The sequence below is a fragment of the Leuresthes tenuis genome, unplaced genomic scaffold (genome assembly GCF_036924035.1).
Source record: "Leuresthes tenuis unplaced genomic scaffold, fLeuTen1.0.hap1 SCAF_10, whole genome shotgun sequence".
In the NCBI taxonomy this organism is placed as follows: domain Eukaryota; kingdom Metazoa; phylum Chordata; class Actinopteri; order Atheriniformes; family Atherinopsidae; genus Leuresthes; species Leuresthes tenuis.
The window spans coordinates 16,757,644-16,771,625 of record NW_027325364.1 but is presented as its reverse complement, the minus strand read 5'-3'; the positions used below and the strand labels follow the sequence as shown (position 1 = coordinate 16,771,625).

General features: G+C 40.8%; 3 protein-coding genes across 3 annotated transcripts in view; 1 reads left to right on the top strand and 2 right to left on the bottom strand.

Annotated features, from left to right (window-relative positions):
* The window catches only part of lin37 (lin-37 DREAM MuvB core complex component), a 99,465-nt gene that overhangs the window by 36,564 nt on the left and 48,919 nt on the right, over positions 1-13,982 (bottom strand). The window lies entirely within an intron of this gene.
* igflr1 (IGF-like family receptor 1) lies at positions 1,207-5,295 on the bottom strand. The gene is made up of 7 exons (XM_072394529.1): positions 5,118-5,295; positions 4,802-4,994; positions 4,491-4,515; positions 4,221-4,284; positions 3,470-3,550; positions 3,208-3,312; positions 1,207-2,236 (listed from the first exon to the last, which is right to left on the bottom strand). Exons 1-7 carry the CDS (start codon positions 5,212-5,214, stop codon positions 1,920-1,922), a joined length of 882 nt encoding a protein of 293 aa, XP_072250630.1. The 5' UTR covers positions 5,215-5,295; the 3' UTR covers positions 1,207-1,919.
* kcnj20 (potassium inwardly rectifying channel subfamily J member 20) lies at positions 7,742-12,331 on the top strand. Its single transcript, XM_072395056.1, has 2 exons — positions 7,742-8,864; positions 11,994-12,331. The coding sequence occupies exons 1-2, from the start codon at positions 7,742-7,744 to the stop codon at positions 12,329-12,331; spliced, it is 1,461 nt and encodes a 486-aa protein (XP_072251157.1).

Here is a 13,982-nt window from a genome sequence, read left to right as displayed (position 1 = left end):
TGGTCGTTCTATTTATTCATGTTTTGATTTCTATTTTTAATAGTAAAAGGTTGTGCTGTGTATAATTGGTGGCGGTCTAGTGTATTAGCGGATTCCCCCTCCCCCCCCCTTCTTTTTGCGTTCTTTGTTTACAGATGATGTCCTTCGTTTCACTAATTTACTTGAATTCTTTTTTGTTTTGGGGCAGTTCTGTCATGCATATAAGCCTTTATGACGGCACCTGTTCTGAAGCAGGTATGTTTTTTGTTTTTTTTAAAGAAACATTTTTATTTTATTATTATTATTATTTTTTAAACTGTAATTACTGACGGTCATAGAATCAGCCACAGGAGTTAAATGAGCACTGTCCCCCCCCCTCCCACTCCATAATCTTTTTTTTTTCCATCCCCTTTTTCTCAAGGCTCGTCACGCAAATTCCCGTCGCGTTTTTGTCTTTTCTTTTTTTCCCCTTTTTGTTTCCTGCAATCCCCCACTTTTTGCCATTTTTTGCATGTCCAATCGCTGGGACCGAGCCCAGATTACATTGCGTCAATCATCGAGCTGACAACAAGAGCAGAGTCACTCCCAACTCCTCGCAAGGATTCTACCTCAGCTGTTTAGACAGATGTTTGGGAATACTGATGCAAATCGAAAGGATGATGGTTTAAAAAAAAACAAAAAAAAAAACACCTTGGTTTTAATATCCTGGTCTGTCTGTGTGTGTGTGTGTACGTGTGTTTGTTTTTGTGTGTGTCTGTGAGCGAGCGTGCATGCAACGAAGGATGCAGAAGCACTAGTCAAAAGCTGAAGTCACCGTGACCATCCCTCCCAGGATCTGTTAAAAAAAGCTGTATGTTATATACATACATATATATACATACATATATACACACACACACACATATATATATAAAGATATAAATATATATATATATAATAGGGTTATTTTAAAGTGTAAAAGACAAATGAGAAAATATGTGCTCTTTAAATTTACGTCTTTGTTACCTTGTACAAATAAACATTGAGTTTGTAAATATTTGTATACATATTTCTAAACCTGTTTAATTTTCTATGCACTTTTTTTATTTATAATGTCATTTGCTTAATAAAGATGTTAAGATGTTTGAACAAATTTCATTGTGTGTATTAGAATGCCCGAGGAGTCGGTTAAAGGGGAGATGTAAGCATAAAGTACCCTGTTGAAAGTGGAATGTTAGAAGTCTTTATTGTTCAATTCCGCGGTTCAGTTTCATACTTAATGCAGGAGGCGCGATACAAGCTCCGTGCCAGCTGTAACCCGAAAGCCGGTGTTCGTCTGCGGTCTCTGGGCAGAGCCGAGGACATGGGTGGAAACAGTTTATAGCAGAAACGACAGCGGGGAGAAAAAACTGATAAAAAAACTGTTAATAAAGTACAGATTACAGAAACAAGGCATCAAATATTGCAGAAAGTTAAAAAAAAAAAGGAAGTGGGGCATACAAATATGTTCTACAAATGCTGAGTCTCCAGGAAAAAAGGATGCAAAACTGCTTATTGTGCACGTGTTTCTCCACATTTGTCACGATTTCAAGATCTCTCCTCTTCCTGTTTGAGTGCAAGTTCATGACAACTCAAAAAAAAACTTCTCGCCCTATTACCTCATCTCTAAATCGTTCTGATACCAGTCTGATGGCCTCTTACACGTTAACTTTATTACTGTCTTTAACAAATACACAACGATCTCTATCCTTTTTGACCAAGAACCAAAGTCTGACATTTGAAATTAAAATGAAGGGGCGGGGCCAATGAAAATGAAGTTGCTGGTGTTTTTGGAGTGAGCTGCACATCTAAAGGAGAAGAACTGTTGTGAGGTCATCTGTCAGCGATGTGAAAAATGTCTTGAGGGAAGTGATTTGGAAAATATTAAGGTAATAGAGACTAAAAGTAGCCTACCAATATACTTATGGGCTAGGCCTGAGTTTAACAAGAACAGCAACTGCATCATTGCGTTCTATTTGTCTTAGCATCTGTGCCAGTTGGCTTACGGTCCAGTCAGGATGCTTGCTGGTGACGCCTTCCAGCACAGCTTTCAAAGGACTTTTACTGTCCCTCATGGAGTAAGTATAAGTAATCCAGGAGGAGCTGAAGGACCAGTGGGAAGCGAGGTGCCTTGTGTTCTTTATTCCCCGAGTTTCGGGATCCAATAAAATGACCAACTCTTCCAAAACATCCAGATCGTCCAGGACCATCTGCAAAGGTGCTGACAGGATGTCATAACCTACAGAAAATGGATTCGTGAAATTAGAGGGTAACAGAAGATCAACTGAAACGACAGGTTCTGAAGGTTTTGACTTTTCAGGCTCGAACAAGGATATATTTTAAGCTGTCCACATTTTATGATGGTTTATGATCCATCTCAAAATCAGTTTACTGAAATCAAACAAAGATGCTGCTGTGGCACGGAATTTAGCGAACATAAGGCCAAGATGTAAAACAGAGCACGGCTAAACCTAAACCTGATGTGAGCAGACTTGCAGAAATAAGACAAGGAAATTACAAGAGCAGTAAACAAACAATGCAATTCCTAACAGTGGACAGATGTAGTACGTAGGAGCCATGGAACATGATGTGAGGCTATGAGACTCCAAAACAACCCCAGAACAGATGGAACAAATTAAATCCTGGTCATGACTCAAAAGCAAAGAAAACAAGAATTCAAGCTCGGCTTGAGTCTACGACTGAAAGTCTTATTCAAAGTGCACAGGATCTCAGTCTAGGGTGCATGTGTTACATTTTAAATGGAAAACAACATGTGGTATGCAGCACAGAAAACAAGAACAGTTAGAGAAAAATCTGTCCTGGGACCAGTGCCCAGATTATGCACGAACACAAAAGCCATGTGTGTACAATGCCTCTCGCCTGATAGCAACTGGGAGCTTTTCTTCTTCACCACGCCAGGATCTAATGCCCTACACTTACAGAGCTGACCACTTGTTTCTTTTTTATTCCAGCTTCTTTTGCTCTGTCCATGGTGACAGAACTGACATCACCAAATAAAGCTGATTTCTTTTTTGCTCTCCTTCACTGATGAGTGCCTCCTCATTAGTTGTGAAGCGGAGAAACCCATTTGAGACGGAACAGGATGTGGAGAGCCTTGAAAGGTCTGAAAACTTTCTATTTGAAGTCACAGACTGACTCATTAGCTTAGTTGATATAACACACTCAGAGGCAACAGTCTCTTCCACTTACTGAGAATGTCTTCCATGTCCTTGTTACAAACTGTGGACGAGGGGGGACAAAAACCTTTATTTGTATACGATGATCTTCTTGCATAAAATAGGGTTCCATGCCGACCTGTATGAAAAAAAGACAGAATTACATCCACTGGCCTAAATCTGCTGTAAAATAACCTTTGATAATCAACACTAATGATCAAGCAGATCCCGCAGAAGACTTTATGTCTTTCTTATATCTTTCTTAAGGAAGACTTTATAACTTTCAAAATACACACCTTTTCTCCGTTTCATCTTGATGATAAAAGCAGATAAGGTTAGCAGCACCAAGAGAACAAAGATAGCCAATGGCACAGCCCCTGCAAGCAAAAAGATCAGACAAGACAAACAAACAAAAGTATTGAGAACAAAGCCCATTTCTGGTGACAACGAAAGTGTCACTTTGACACAGATGTCTGCCTTGATCCTCCCTGGTAAGACATCTGTATCACTTTTAGCGCGGTTCAGGTGTGAACTGCAGCAGGCACATTAACAGAGAGACACGTGCAGCAGCGGTCAGATCATCTGGCATACGATCACACATACCATTGTTTTGTCTGTGACAGCGCGCTGCGTTTGTCAGCTGGGCATGAAAAAAACTGGAAAACTGAAACTCTACAGGGACACGCAGAGTTGCGTGTGATGGTGCGGCTTCTCTGCTCACTTCCCACTGTGGTGTAGGGGTACTTTAAACACCAACTGATAATACAACGTTCAACAAGTTTGAACGTGCAGCACAGTTTTATCTTCTGCTCCTTCAACGCAGTGACGTCACTTATGTTTCACACTCCCTCTGCACCTTGGAAACGCTACAAGTCGGAGCACTAAACTTGTAACGGGGAAACTGCGAAGGACTGTTGTGATACCCGTATAGTCATAGCTTCACCTCGTCTGTCACTTGCAAATGGCAGATATTGCGCACAACCTGGCCCCCACGTAGGCTACACTAGAAAATGTGAATAAACGGTGAGTGGTTGCTGGCTGACTCACAAACAAAGGTGGAGACATTCTTCGAGCCGCTCTCAGTGTAGTGGGGTGCGTTCGCTGTCAGAATCTGAAAAGAAAACAAAACGAACTGACTTTATCCACTGAGAAAATATCAATTAAATCTGGTAATCTATAAGGCAAAGCTTTTCCCTCCCTTTAATTTCGTCTTATTTTTGTCTGTCATATGTTAGACTTGTGCAACTAAATTGCAAGCAGCTGAAATATAAATTAAACGGAAATTAAAAGGGTAAGTTTTGCCTGCAGCCTACTTACTGTGGTTGCAGCTGTGGTTGTCGGACTTCAGACGAAATGCGAAAAAAAAAAACAACAACAAAAAAACAACCTGTAGGCTTATTCGTGACACATCCAATGGTTTACAGAGAGAAAGCAAATGAAAATGTCAAGATGATGTCTTTGTCATTACTCCTGGTTGACCAGGAAAATATCTCAGTCAGTTCACAGGGGACTGAAAACCCACGTCGGATCTGGTCGCTCCTCTTGACTTTAACTTGAGCCGACTCATAATATGTCTGACAATACGTCTTCATTTTCAATTAATTTCTCTGAACACACCGTTCTCTTACCCAGGATCAAGACAGATGGTGTCTGCTGTTTTCGTGCAGTTGCTCGCAATGATTCTGTTTGGCGGACATGAAGTACAATTTTGGCATAATGCGCGGCTGCCGTCGTTGAAGGTGTTGCTTTTGCAGGGTGATCGTGAGCTTTCGTGGATCCCACCATGATCATCTCTACCACAGTTGGGTGTAACTTCATACCCTATTGATAATATAATATAATATAATATAATATAATATAATATAATATAATATAATATAATATAATATAATATAATATAATATAATATAATATAATATAATATAATATAATATGTTGACGTACCTGGGACTACATCATCACACGGGACACATTGTCGTTCCTCCCTATCCCAGTATGTTGTAAGATCTCCACATTTGTCTGAGTGTCCCACCGCCATCATCTGCACACTGCACTCACAGACAGAAACGTGATCCTTTATGTGCTGCCCACATAGGCCGAGCCTACTGCATCATCCCACGCACGTGGGTCATCAGCCTTGAATATTTCGAGAGACTCAAAAGCTTTTAAACGACTCAAAGAACTTCATTATCATGCCCTTTTGTTGTTATCCTTTCCTTTTATATTTTTTTTCAAACTGGAGCTCGTGCTCAAGGAAAATGCCACATATCAAAGCAGGCAGCGGATCATTTGAAATCATAGCAACATTTCCTCTACTTTCGAGTGAGCGGGTGTGCACATTATCAAGCCCGTTATATACTTTAACGGAGGTATCTGACACACGTTTTTCTTTTTTTCTTTTTTTGCAATGTTAGGAGCTACTTGTCTTTCTATTGACTGACATTTATACTTTGTATCTCTAGCCTAAATATTGAATCATTAGGCTATTTGACTATTAGATGTATGCTTATTTGTGCCACTCCTTGCATTCTAGCATTCTAGTTTGACAGTCCGGTTCACGCATTTCTGTAAAAAAAAACCGAGGTGGTGTGAGTCCCTGCTGTTTTTCTTTTTCTGCTCGCCGTTTTCTTTTTGGTGTCTGTGGCGCTACATTTGGAAGTCTGAGACAGACACTAGTAGGCGCAGTCCACATTCAGAGGTTGATGAAGGGGTCCCGTGAACTGTCTTGGGTCTTGCTCTCGGGTGTAGAAATGATGAATTAACATTAAGTCAGACTCGACCACACCTTTGATCAAGCAGCACAAGCCTACATGCATTCAGTAAAACATTTGATCATGTTACAGTGCAATGTTCTACTGGAAAACCCACATCCCGTGTTCACATGAACCTTATTTCAGGTCGTTTCACACATAGAGCTAGGACCGACGCACCTTCTATGCACACTGTTAGTTTTTACACTGGCAATTCCTAACTACCTCTGTTTGGCACTTAATTAACTATGGATTACCAACGAGGAACAGCAGATGGTTGACAATGATGTCTTCTTTTCTGCGTTATTATGACACAACCGACAGGCAAGACATGACAAGGGTATGACATTTGTTGAGACTAGTCACACTTCCTCCTTCTCTCAATAATGACTCAAATGTTTTGGTGAAATGGGATTCTTGGAGAGGACTGCTAGTTATGACAGGAAGCGTTAGATAATCTGCAATCAAGGGAGTGCCCCTGTCAGGGTTAGCAAAACATATCACGTCCGGTTTCTTATTTACTACAAAACTGAATATGTCCTTTGATTGGCAAGATAAGATAACTTTAGGTCCTGAGCAAATCTGCTGTAAGAGAAAAACAAATGAGTTGTTCAGCCTGTGCAGAATACAGTGGTAGTACTGCTGAGGCAGCAGGATGATGGAGCTTAGCTTCAGCTGGAGAGGATATATCCCTAAAGCTTTACCTGTAAGTAGTGTCGACACGGTGTCAGGGAAAGTTTAAAGACAATGCAGTCTTAAAACAGTGCTTTCAAAGGACATCTTCTGCATCCTGTGGCTGGCTTGGAATGATGACATTGCTTCCAGGTTAGTTGCTACACATGAAGTGTAATGTGGATTTTTTTTGAGGGGGGGGGGGATCTCTGATGTGTTTTCCCCTGAATCTGTTAAGGTTATAGTAACAAGATCTCAATTCTGTGTTGCAAACCTCTCCTATCTCTTTAGGTTTAGAATCCCAGAGGAAACCAAATGAGGTCATAATCAGGCCCTGCTGGTAGTGTTTGCTCCCTTTGCTTTTCTGTAATGGATCCTGGTGCAAGAGGAGACTATAATGTGGGAACCAAAGGATGTCCTGGATCCACTGGGACCACAGTAAACTTTGGAGTCATGGGGCTTCCTGGGACCACCCAAGACGGGATTATACGACAACAAACATCTGTGACTTGTCGGCCAAAATCTGTCATGGTTGTCCATTCCACACCTTCGGGGGAGAAAATTCAGTGTGAGAGCTACTCAATAAATGTAAGGCAGTGAGCTGTATTTTCTTAAGTAGTTTCCTTGAGCTAAATGTTTAATTCAAATAAAGTTATGTTGTACTAGATTGGGCAAATGGTTTCTTTGTCAGTGTACAATGAACATTAAAATGACAAAAAACTAATTTTACCAGCTGGTTCACACTCCATACCACATATCATTCAATCTTATGGGGTTTGTCCTTATCGATGATGGTATTTGAGTTGATGCATCATTTTCAGCTCTTCAAGGGACCTCTTGACAAGGTACAACCTCCAGACAGTGATTAACTGTCTGGAGGTTGTACAGGTTTATTCAACAAAAGAATATAGTGTTCAGTTACAGCAGCTGTAAAAATATCGCTGTTCCAATAAAAGCAGGTACCATGCTGTCCAAAGTCTTTTGATTTAGAGTGTACTCACCAAAGTTGCGGTTTGACATTTTTTCTTTTCCCAGACACACGGAGAGAGGCCTCAACTAACGGAAACCACAACTGGGACTTTCCAAGAGCTTCTAACGGTTAAGAAACGTCACAAAAGTACAACAGAAATTCATTATCCTGGCAATATGTGCTTGCTTCCACCTTCCTCTCCTGGAGTCCAAGACAGAGATGAAACTGCCTGGCGTCGCTGTTCGCTGAGAGAGAGCAACAATGTTTCCTGTTACCGTCGCCATGCCCTCAGTGTCCCCAACATGGGCTCCTCTAGTCCCCTTGGATTCATTAACAGCAGTCCTCTCCACAGCAGCCCTCTCTCACCAGCACACAGCACCATATCCAGCCCTGCTAGAGAGGTGGAGAGGCTTGCCAAGGCCCGAAGTAAACTTCTGGAAAGCGAAAGCAACCAAACACCTACACTTCCCCGAGAAACCAGAGAGCAACTTCGCTATGTGTCAAAGGATGGAAAGTGCCGTGTCAACCTATGTCACATTTCTGAGAGGGGACGTTTCCTGTCTGATATCTTTACTTCTTTTGTGGACCTCCAGTACCGCTGGTTCCTATTTGTTTTCATGATGTGCTACATCATCACCTGGTTCTTATTTGCTGGGCTTTACTACATGAACGCATATTTTCGAGGTGACCTAGCGCAAGAGCCACCTCTCGGCATCTCTGATAACCACCTCATAGACCAAAAGCCTTGTTATTTAGGTGTAGAAGGCTTCATTTCAGCTCTACTTTTCTCTGTGGAGACACAGCGTACCATTGGTTATGGGTCCCGCACTGTATCTCCCACCTGCCACGAGGCTGTGCTGCTGGTTATGATGCAGTGCATTATTGGCTCCATGATAGATGCCCTTATGGTGGGCTGCATGTTTGTGAAGATATCTCGTCCCAAGAAGCGTGCCGAGACCCTTCTTTTCAGTCGTACCTGTGTCATTGCAAACCGCGATGACCAGCTGTGTTTGATGTTTCGTCTGGGAGACCTGAGAGAAAGCCACATGGTGGATGCAAAAGTACGTGCAAAATTAATCAAGTCCCGCCAAACTGCCGAGGGGGAGTTCTTACCACTTGAGCAGACAGAGATTGACCTTGGTTACGAAACTGGGTCAGACCGACTTTTCCTGGTGGAGCCTCAAGTCATTCAGCACAATATTGATGCTAACAGTCCACTGTGGGAACTCGGCCCGGAGCAACTAAGACGACAGCAGTTTGAGATAATTGTTATTTTGGAGGGAATTGTTGAGGCCACAGGTGAGTATCCAGTAATAGTAGCAGGCAAAAGAAACAGACTGAAAGGATGAGAAGGCAGAAGATATCTGAAATATCTTCTTTACCTCATGTGTCTTTTCTTTTTGCAGTGCTCACTGAATTGAGAATTCCATTTACAGGGCTGGTGGAACTGTTAAAGGTTTTCCCAAGTCAAATTCTTGTTTTGCCATTTTTTTCTCCCCATATATGACTCCGAAGGTGGTAAAAAATCCAACATATCAGAGCCAAGTGGTCACACCCAGTTTGAAACATACCCTTTTGGAGGAAAAAAGAAGGTTTAAAACTTAATGCCATTTTGGTCCCGCGGGATTAGTGTGTGGTATGTGTGTGTGTGTGTGTTTGTGTGTATGAAGGAGTAAAAACAGGATGTCCATAAGTAAACAGAAATACTTAAACTGAGTTTGACCGGGACCAGTAAGGACTAATGTAATGATGTTGATGGAAATAAAGCAAACCGGGTTGATTGCATACTGAAGGACTGATATCAAACAGTTACTAACTGAGGCCTGGAATATGTTCCAAATGACAGCTGAGATAGGCTCCTGCTCCCCAGCGACCCTGAGCTGGATTGGTTATGAGAGACGTCAACTAGACTATGTTCTCAACCAAAAACAACATGTTTGTTATTTTTACCTGCCAGTGTTTGTTTATGCAACGTTGTGAATATTCCGAAGCTTCCATCAAATAGTGACCTAAATGGATCAGCAGCTGACAACACCCCCCCCACCGAACTCTGCGTAATGTTAAACTTTTCTCCCCGCTCCCAGAGGCAAAACCAACAATAATGAACAAAGGAACAGGCTCTGGAAAAAAGTAAAAAAAAAAGCAGGAAGATGCATAACCAGAGAACAGAGAATAAGAAGGAGAAAAAGAGCAGTGTTAAGAAAAATCCCAGATAGACCTAAGATATCACGCAGGCACTGACAGAGCACGGCAATCGAAAAATGCTACTAAGTTAAGGGAAATCCTGAAAAAAAGGTAGACCTAGAAAACCATTATGAATAACGTTGTCGTTGTGTGAACTCAAATCTCCTCAGATAGTTTTCTTTTTGCAAATGATCATGTTCTTGTCCGTGATAGTGTTTTTTTTTCCATATATATACCAAATTCTTTAAGACATTTACCTTGTTACCTTGTTATTTCTTGACAGATCAGGGAGTCAAAAGGTCTGGAGTTGATTCCAAGTGTTGAATTAGCATCTGAGAGTTAGCTCTCAAACAGGCCTTTCTGAACCATAGCCCCTGGACACTAACAATGTCTGAAAGACTTCAAAGTGCACAGCTAGAGTGGATGACTACTAAACTCTTCTCATAGGAAGAAAAACCCATCTGGCAAAGTCACAGACATTTTTGAGAAACTAGGAATATTATTGCAAGTCTACAGTCAAAACAGGCCTTTGTGTACGTCCGGGGGCTTACCAAAAGATGACAAACATAATGGCGGCAGTGTCAGAGCTGTCAGTGGAACGGGATGATGTTTATTGATATTCTGACGGCTGATAGAAATAACAGGACATATTCAGGGTTTTATAGAGCAAAGTGACCCAGGGAAGGCAAGGAAGGGTCAGCCAGCCAGGCCACAGCCTACCCACAGCCAGGGAAGCCTGTGGGATTGCTACGATAAAGTACAGTACAGTGTCTGAGAGGAGGAACTAAAGAGGGCTCTGATTTTCCTCTTTTTTTTTTTACTATAGTGGTTGAATAAGCAAAACGTTGCTATTTGTGACATCATATTCAAATACAGACCTGATTTTATATGTAGCAGATATATTATGTGTCATTACGAGGCAGCTAGGTGCATTGAATCTAAAGACTAATCGATTGATTGGTGTATCTTTTCCTCTCACTGTAAATACTTTTTCTTGGTTGCATACAGTTAGCCCAATATCCAAGCCAATGGGCTTTATGAGACTTCACAGATATAAAGCAATTCTACCACATTAGTGTTGTGTCAGCCTGCATAATAACTTATGCACGATTAAATTATGTGACCGATGGGTCCACAGTCTCACAGTTTATTTCGATCTGTAAACGTCTGGAACTTTTTTCTTCCGCGTTGTTCATACTTTATCTGCTTCCACGTACTTTTCAGATGTAAACTAACTCACATATCAAAATGTTAAAATTTTCAACAGTAGATAATTACCTTTTGATTAGTGTTTATTTTCTTGGTAACTACTGCTAAAGTATTCTGCTTTTTTCAGCACATTCAGACTGTGGAGATGATTTTCAAATCCTTTTTCAACACATTTAACGCTGACCTTCAGCAGCTTCCACATTATATCAGCCAGAGACAACATTTGAGTAGAAACCTGTTCTAAAGACCACTTTCATGGTGACTATCCATCTTCCTTACCAACCCTGACATGGTATCCAACATGGTTAAACTTTATTGTCCTACAAGGACTTTCAGAATGAAGCACACCTGATGGTAAAAGCACTGTTGTCAGTTTTACCCCTTTTTGATTTAACTTCCTGTTGTCAGTACTCTTGTTGCTCTTATCCCATGTAAATTTTTAATTAATCTTTAAACTTGAATAGGCACAGATCAACACAGTGGACCACAGCTCATATACACATTTCTTAATCGGGCGCTCTGAATTTATGTTGCTGTATTCTGCTTTTGACTTTGTCGACTATTACACTTTGGACAGTATGATTTTCAGTAAGATTTCTGATTTTTCAGCAGAGCAATGAGCAATATTTCAGAAACAAGGTGATATTTCAGTGGGGAATGCATTTTACTAGTTTCACAAACATTATTTTCATGGAAAGCACCTGGTTATCTAACAGATACAGGCTTATGATAGAATGAAATAGATGATAAACTGATTCCACATGATGCTTCAGTTTTAAAGTCTTCTATCACTGTCAACCAGAGAGGAACACTTGAAAAGAGCAGAGCCACCGTAAATGTCATGAATTACAGTTGAATTTCCTATCATATGTCAGAATACTGAAAAACAGTTCGGCAAATAGCAATACTTGCGTGCAGTTATGAAGATCCAAACATTTGGTGACATCTTATGGCACGTGAAGTGTACTGCACATTTCAAGTAGTGACATTTAACAGATTGAAAGCGTTTCATCTGTCTCATTTTTCTGTAAACAGGGATGATGTGCCAAGCCAAAACGTCCTATATTGAAACGGAGATTGAGTGGGGCGCTCGCTTTGAGCCATGCATGACCAAGGAGAAGGGCTCATTCAGAGTGGATCTGCGTCGGTTCCACACCACCTACAAGGTACCGCTGCCTAACTGTAGCGCCAGCCAAGCAAACCAGTTACTGGCTCTGGTGGACTTTAAAGTCCAAAGCCACCAAGGCTGCAGAGACTGTGAGGCTTTGGAAGAGGAAACTGCCATGGAGGACAGTGAGAAGTCACCATCTCACAGAGGATTTACTACTGGCAGCATTCAGGAGGAGAGAATGTGTGAAGGAAACCAAAGTTAAGCGAGTGCAGAGGAGAACAGGATCTGATGCTGCACTTTTTAGACATTTTTGTAATAGAACTTATTGCAAATAGCGTCAATAAGGAACTTGTGGTCTGGACTTTTTTCGTAAATATTGGCATGGTAAAGCAGGAAAAGCACAGGTGAAAAGAAAAGTAAATTAATTATATTTCTATGGTAGTTTTCTTGTCTAGTAAACCTCTCAAACCCAATTTCGCTAGTTCACAAACACACACCACCGACCTTCCAATGCAATTTTTTACCTCTCCAAAGTTTTTGTAATCTTTTTAAAAAGATAAGTTAAATAAGTTCCTTATTTCTTGCTGTTGTTTGTCCAGTGTCCTTTCTGAAGTGACAATCCAAGACAAGCAAAGAGTTTTTCAATGTTTCTAAATGAAGCAGTTTAAAGTGAGACTTCGATAAAACTTAATGTCCAGGGAAAAAAAGTAATCCAGTCCACGCAGAAGGCATGTCGGGGGATAAATGAAAAGCATTGTTTTTGTATTCCTGTTCTGATGTGCAGAGACAGCAAGTCTATGCATTAATTGGGGAATAAAAATGTCGATTGAAAGTTAATTCTGAGAGACACACAGCTGCTTTTACGCTTAATTGCGGGGGACTGTGATGGGAAAAAGATCCTCAGAGTTAAAGTAAAGAGAAAGTGTCTCAAAATTTTCAGGATCAAAGTCAAAATGTGGAGATAGTTTGACTTCCTTTTACTACAGTGGTAGAACGATAAAGTGTTAGGCCTCTGCAGAAAGGGGTAGTTAACCTAACATCTGCAGATTAGTTTAGAGAACATAAACATGTTGTCTGTGTGTATTTATCTTCATAATCCAAACCTTCAGGCCTGGCATACTTTTAGCATTTGCAAAGCTTTAATTAGACAACTGCTGTTCCAGAGAGAGAGATTTGGATTATGGTCCAAACTGCTGCTTCAGTTTCAGTGTCCTGATAATTGTAAATTCTGTAATTACACGGACCCTTAAGTCCCAATCCGTTATGATATTAATGATGCTTTTGCTTGTGCTGCTATGGTGTGAAGATGTGTTTGCAGCAGGGTGCCATGTCACTTCATCAATTAATTTGTAGAAGTTCTCTCTCTGTCAGATATCACGTACTGTGCATTTATTGAATATGTTTAGACACTGAAATTTGAAACTGAAACATTGATTTCTCATATTATTTATACTCGCAGCTTCCTTTGCAGCTCATTGGTGCCATCTCATTCAGTCATTTGACAGCGATCTGTGCATTTTTATGTTATTTTACCATATTTCTGTAACTATGTTGTAAGATTTTGTGAAGAGATGCCTCCTGTTCCACCAGAGTTTTGACATTTGCATCCACAATCTTTTCAGTAGCCGTGCAAATGACAAGAATTGCCAAGAAAGTATTTGCAAGCTTGTTTATTTGATCCACAGTCTATGACATGGCACGTTGATCCCTTAAAGACTATAAATGACAAACAAATTAAACTTTTATTCATTCGTTTATTTGCACCAACGTATTAAGATAATGCTGTACAAGTCCACAAATATCTAACAGTGGAAATTGGCCCGAAAGCTATACTGAGCGCTCCCTCAAGGAAGCATTGTGTATTATGACATACTGCAAAGACAGATGACTACTGGGTGCTGCTCTAGCAGGGG

Coding starts and splice junctions, on each gene's coding strand:
- igflr1 (XM_072394529.1), bottom strand. CDS start 5,214: ATGATGGCGGTGGGACACTCAGACAAATGTGGAGATCTTACAACATAC. Junction 3,313..3,469: donor CAAGATGAAACGGAGAAAAG/GTGTGTATTTTG, acceptor TTTTTCATACAG/GTCGGCATGGAACCCTATTT. Junction 2,237..3,207: donor GGACATGGAAGACATTCTCA/GTAAGTGGAAGA, acceptor CATTTTCTGTAG/GTTATGACATCCTGTCAGCA.
- kcnj20 (XM_072395056.1), top strand. CDS start 7,742: ATGTGCTTGCTTCCACCTTCCTCTCCTGGAGTCCAAGACAGAGATGAA. Junction 8,865..11,993: donor GGGAATTGTTGAGGCCACAG/GTGAGTATCCAG, acceptor TTCTGTAAACAG/GGATGATGTGCCAAGCCAAA.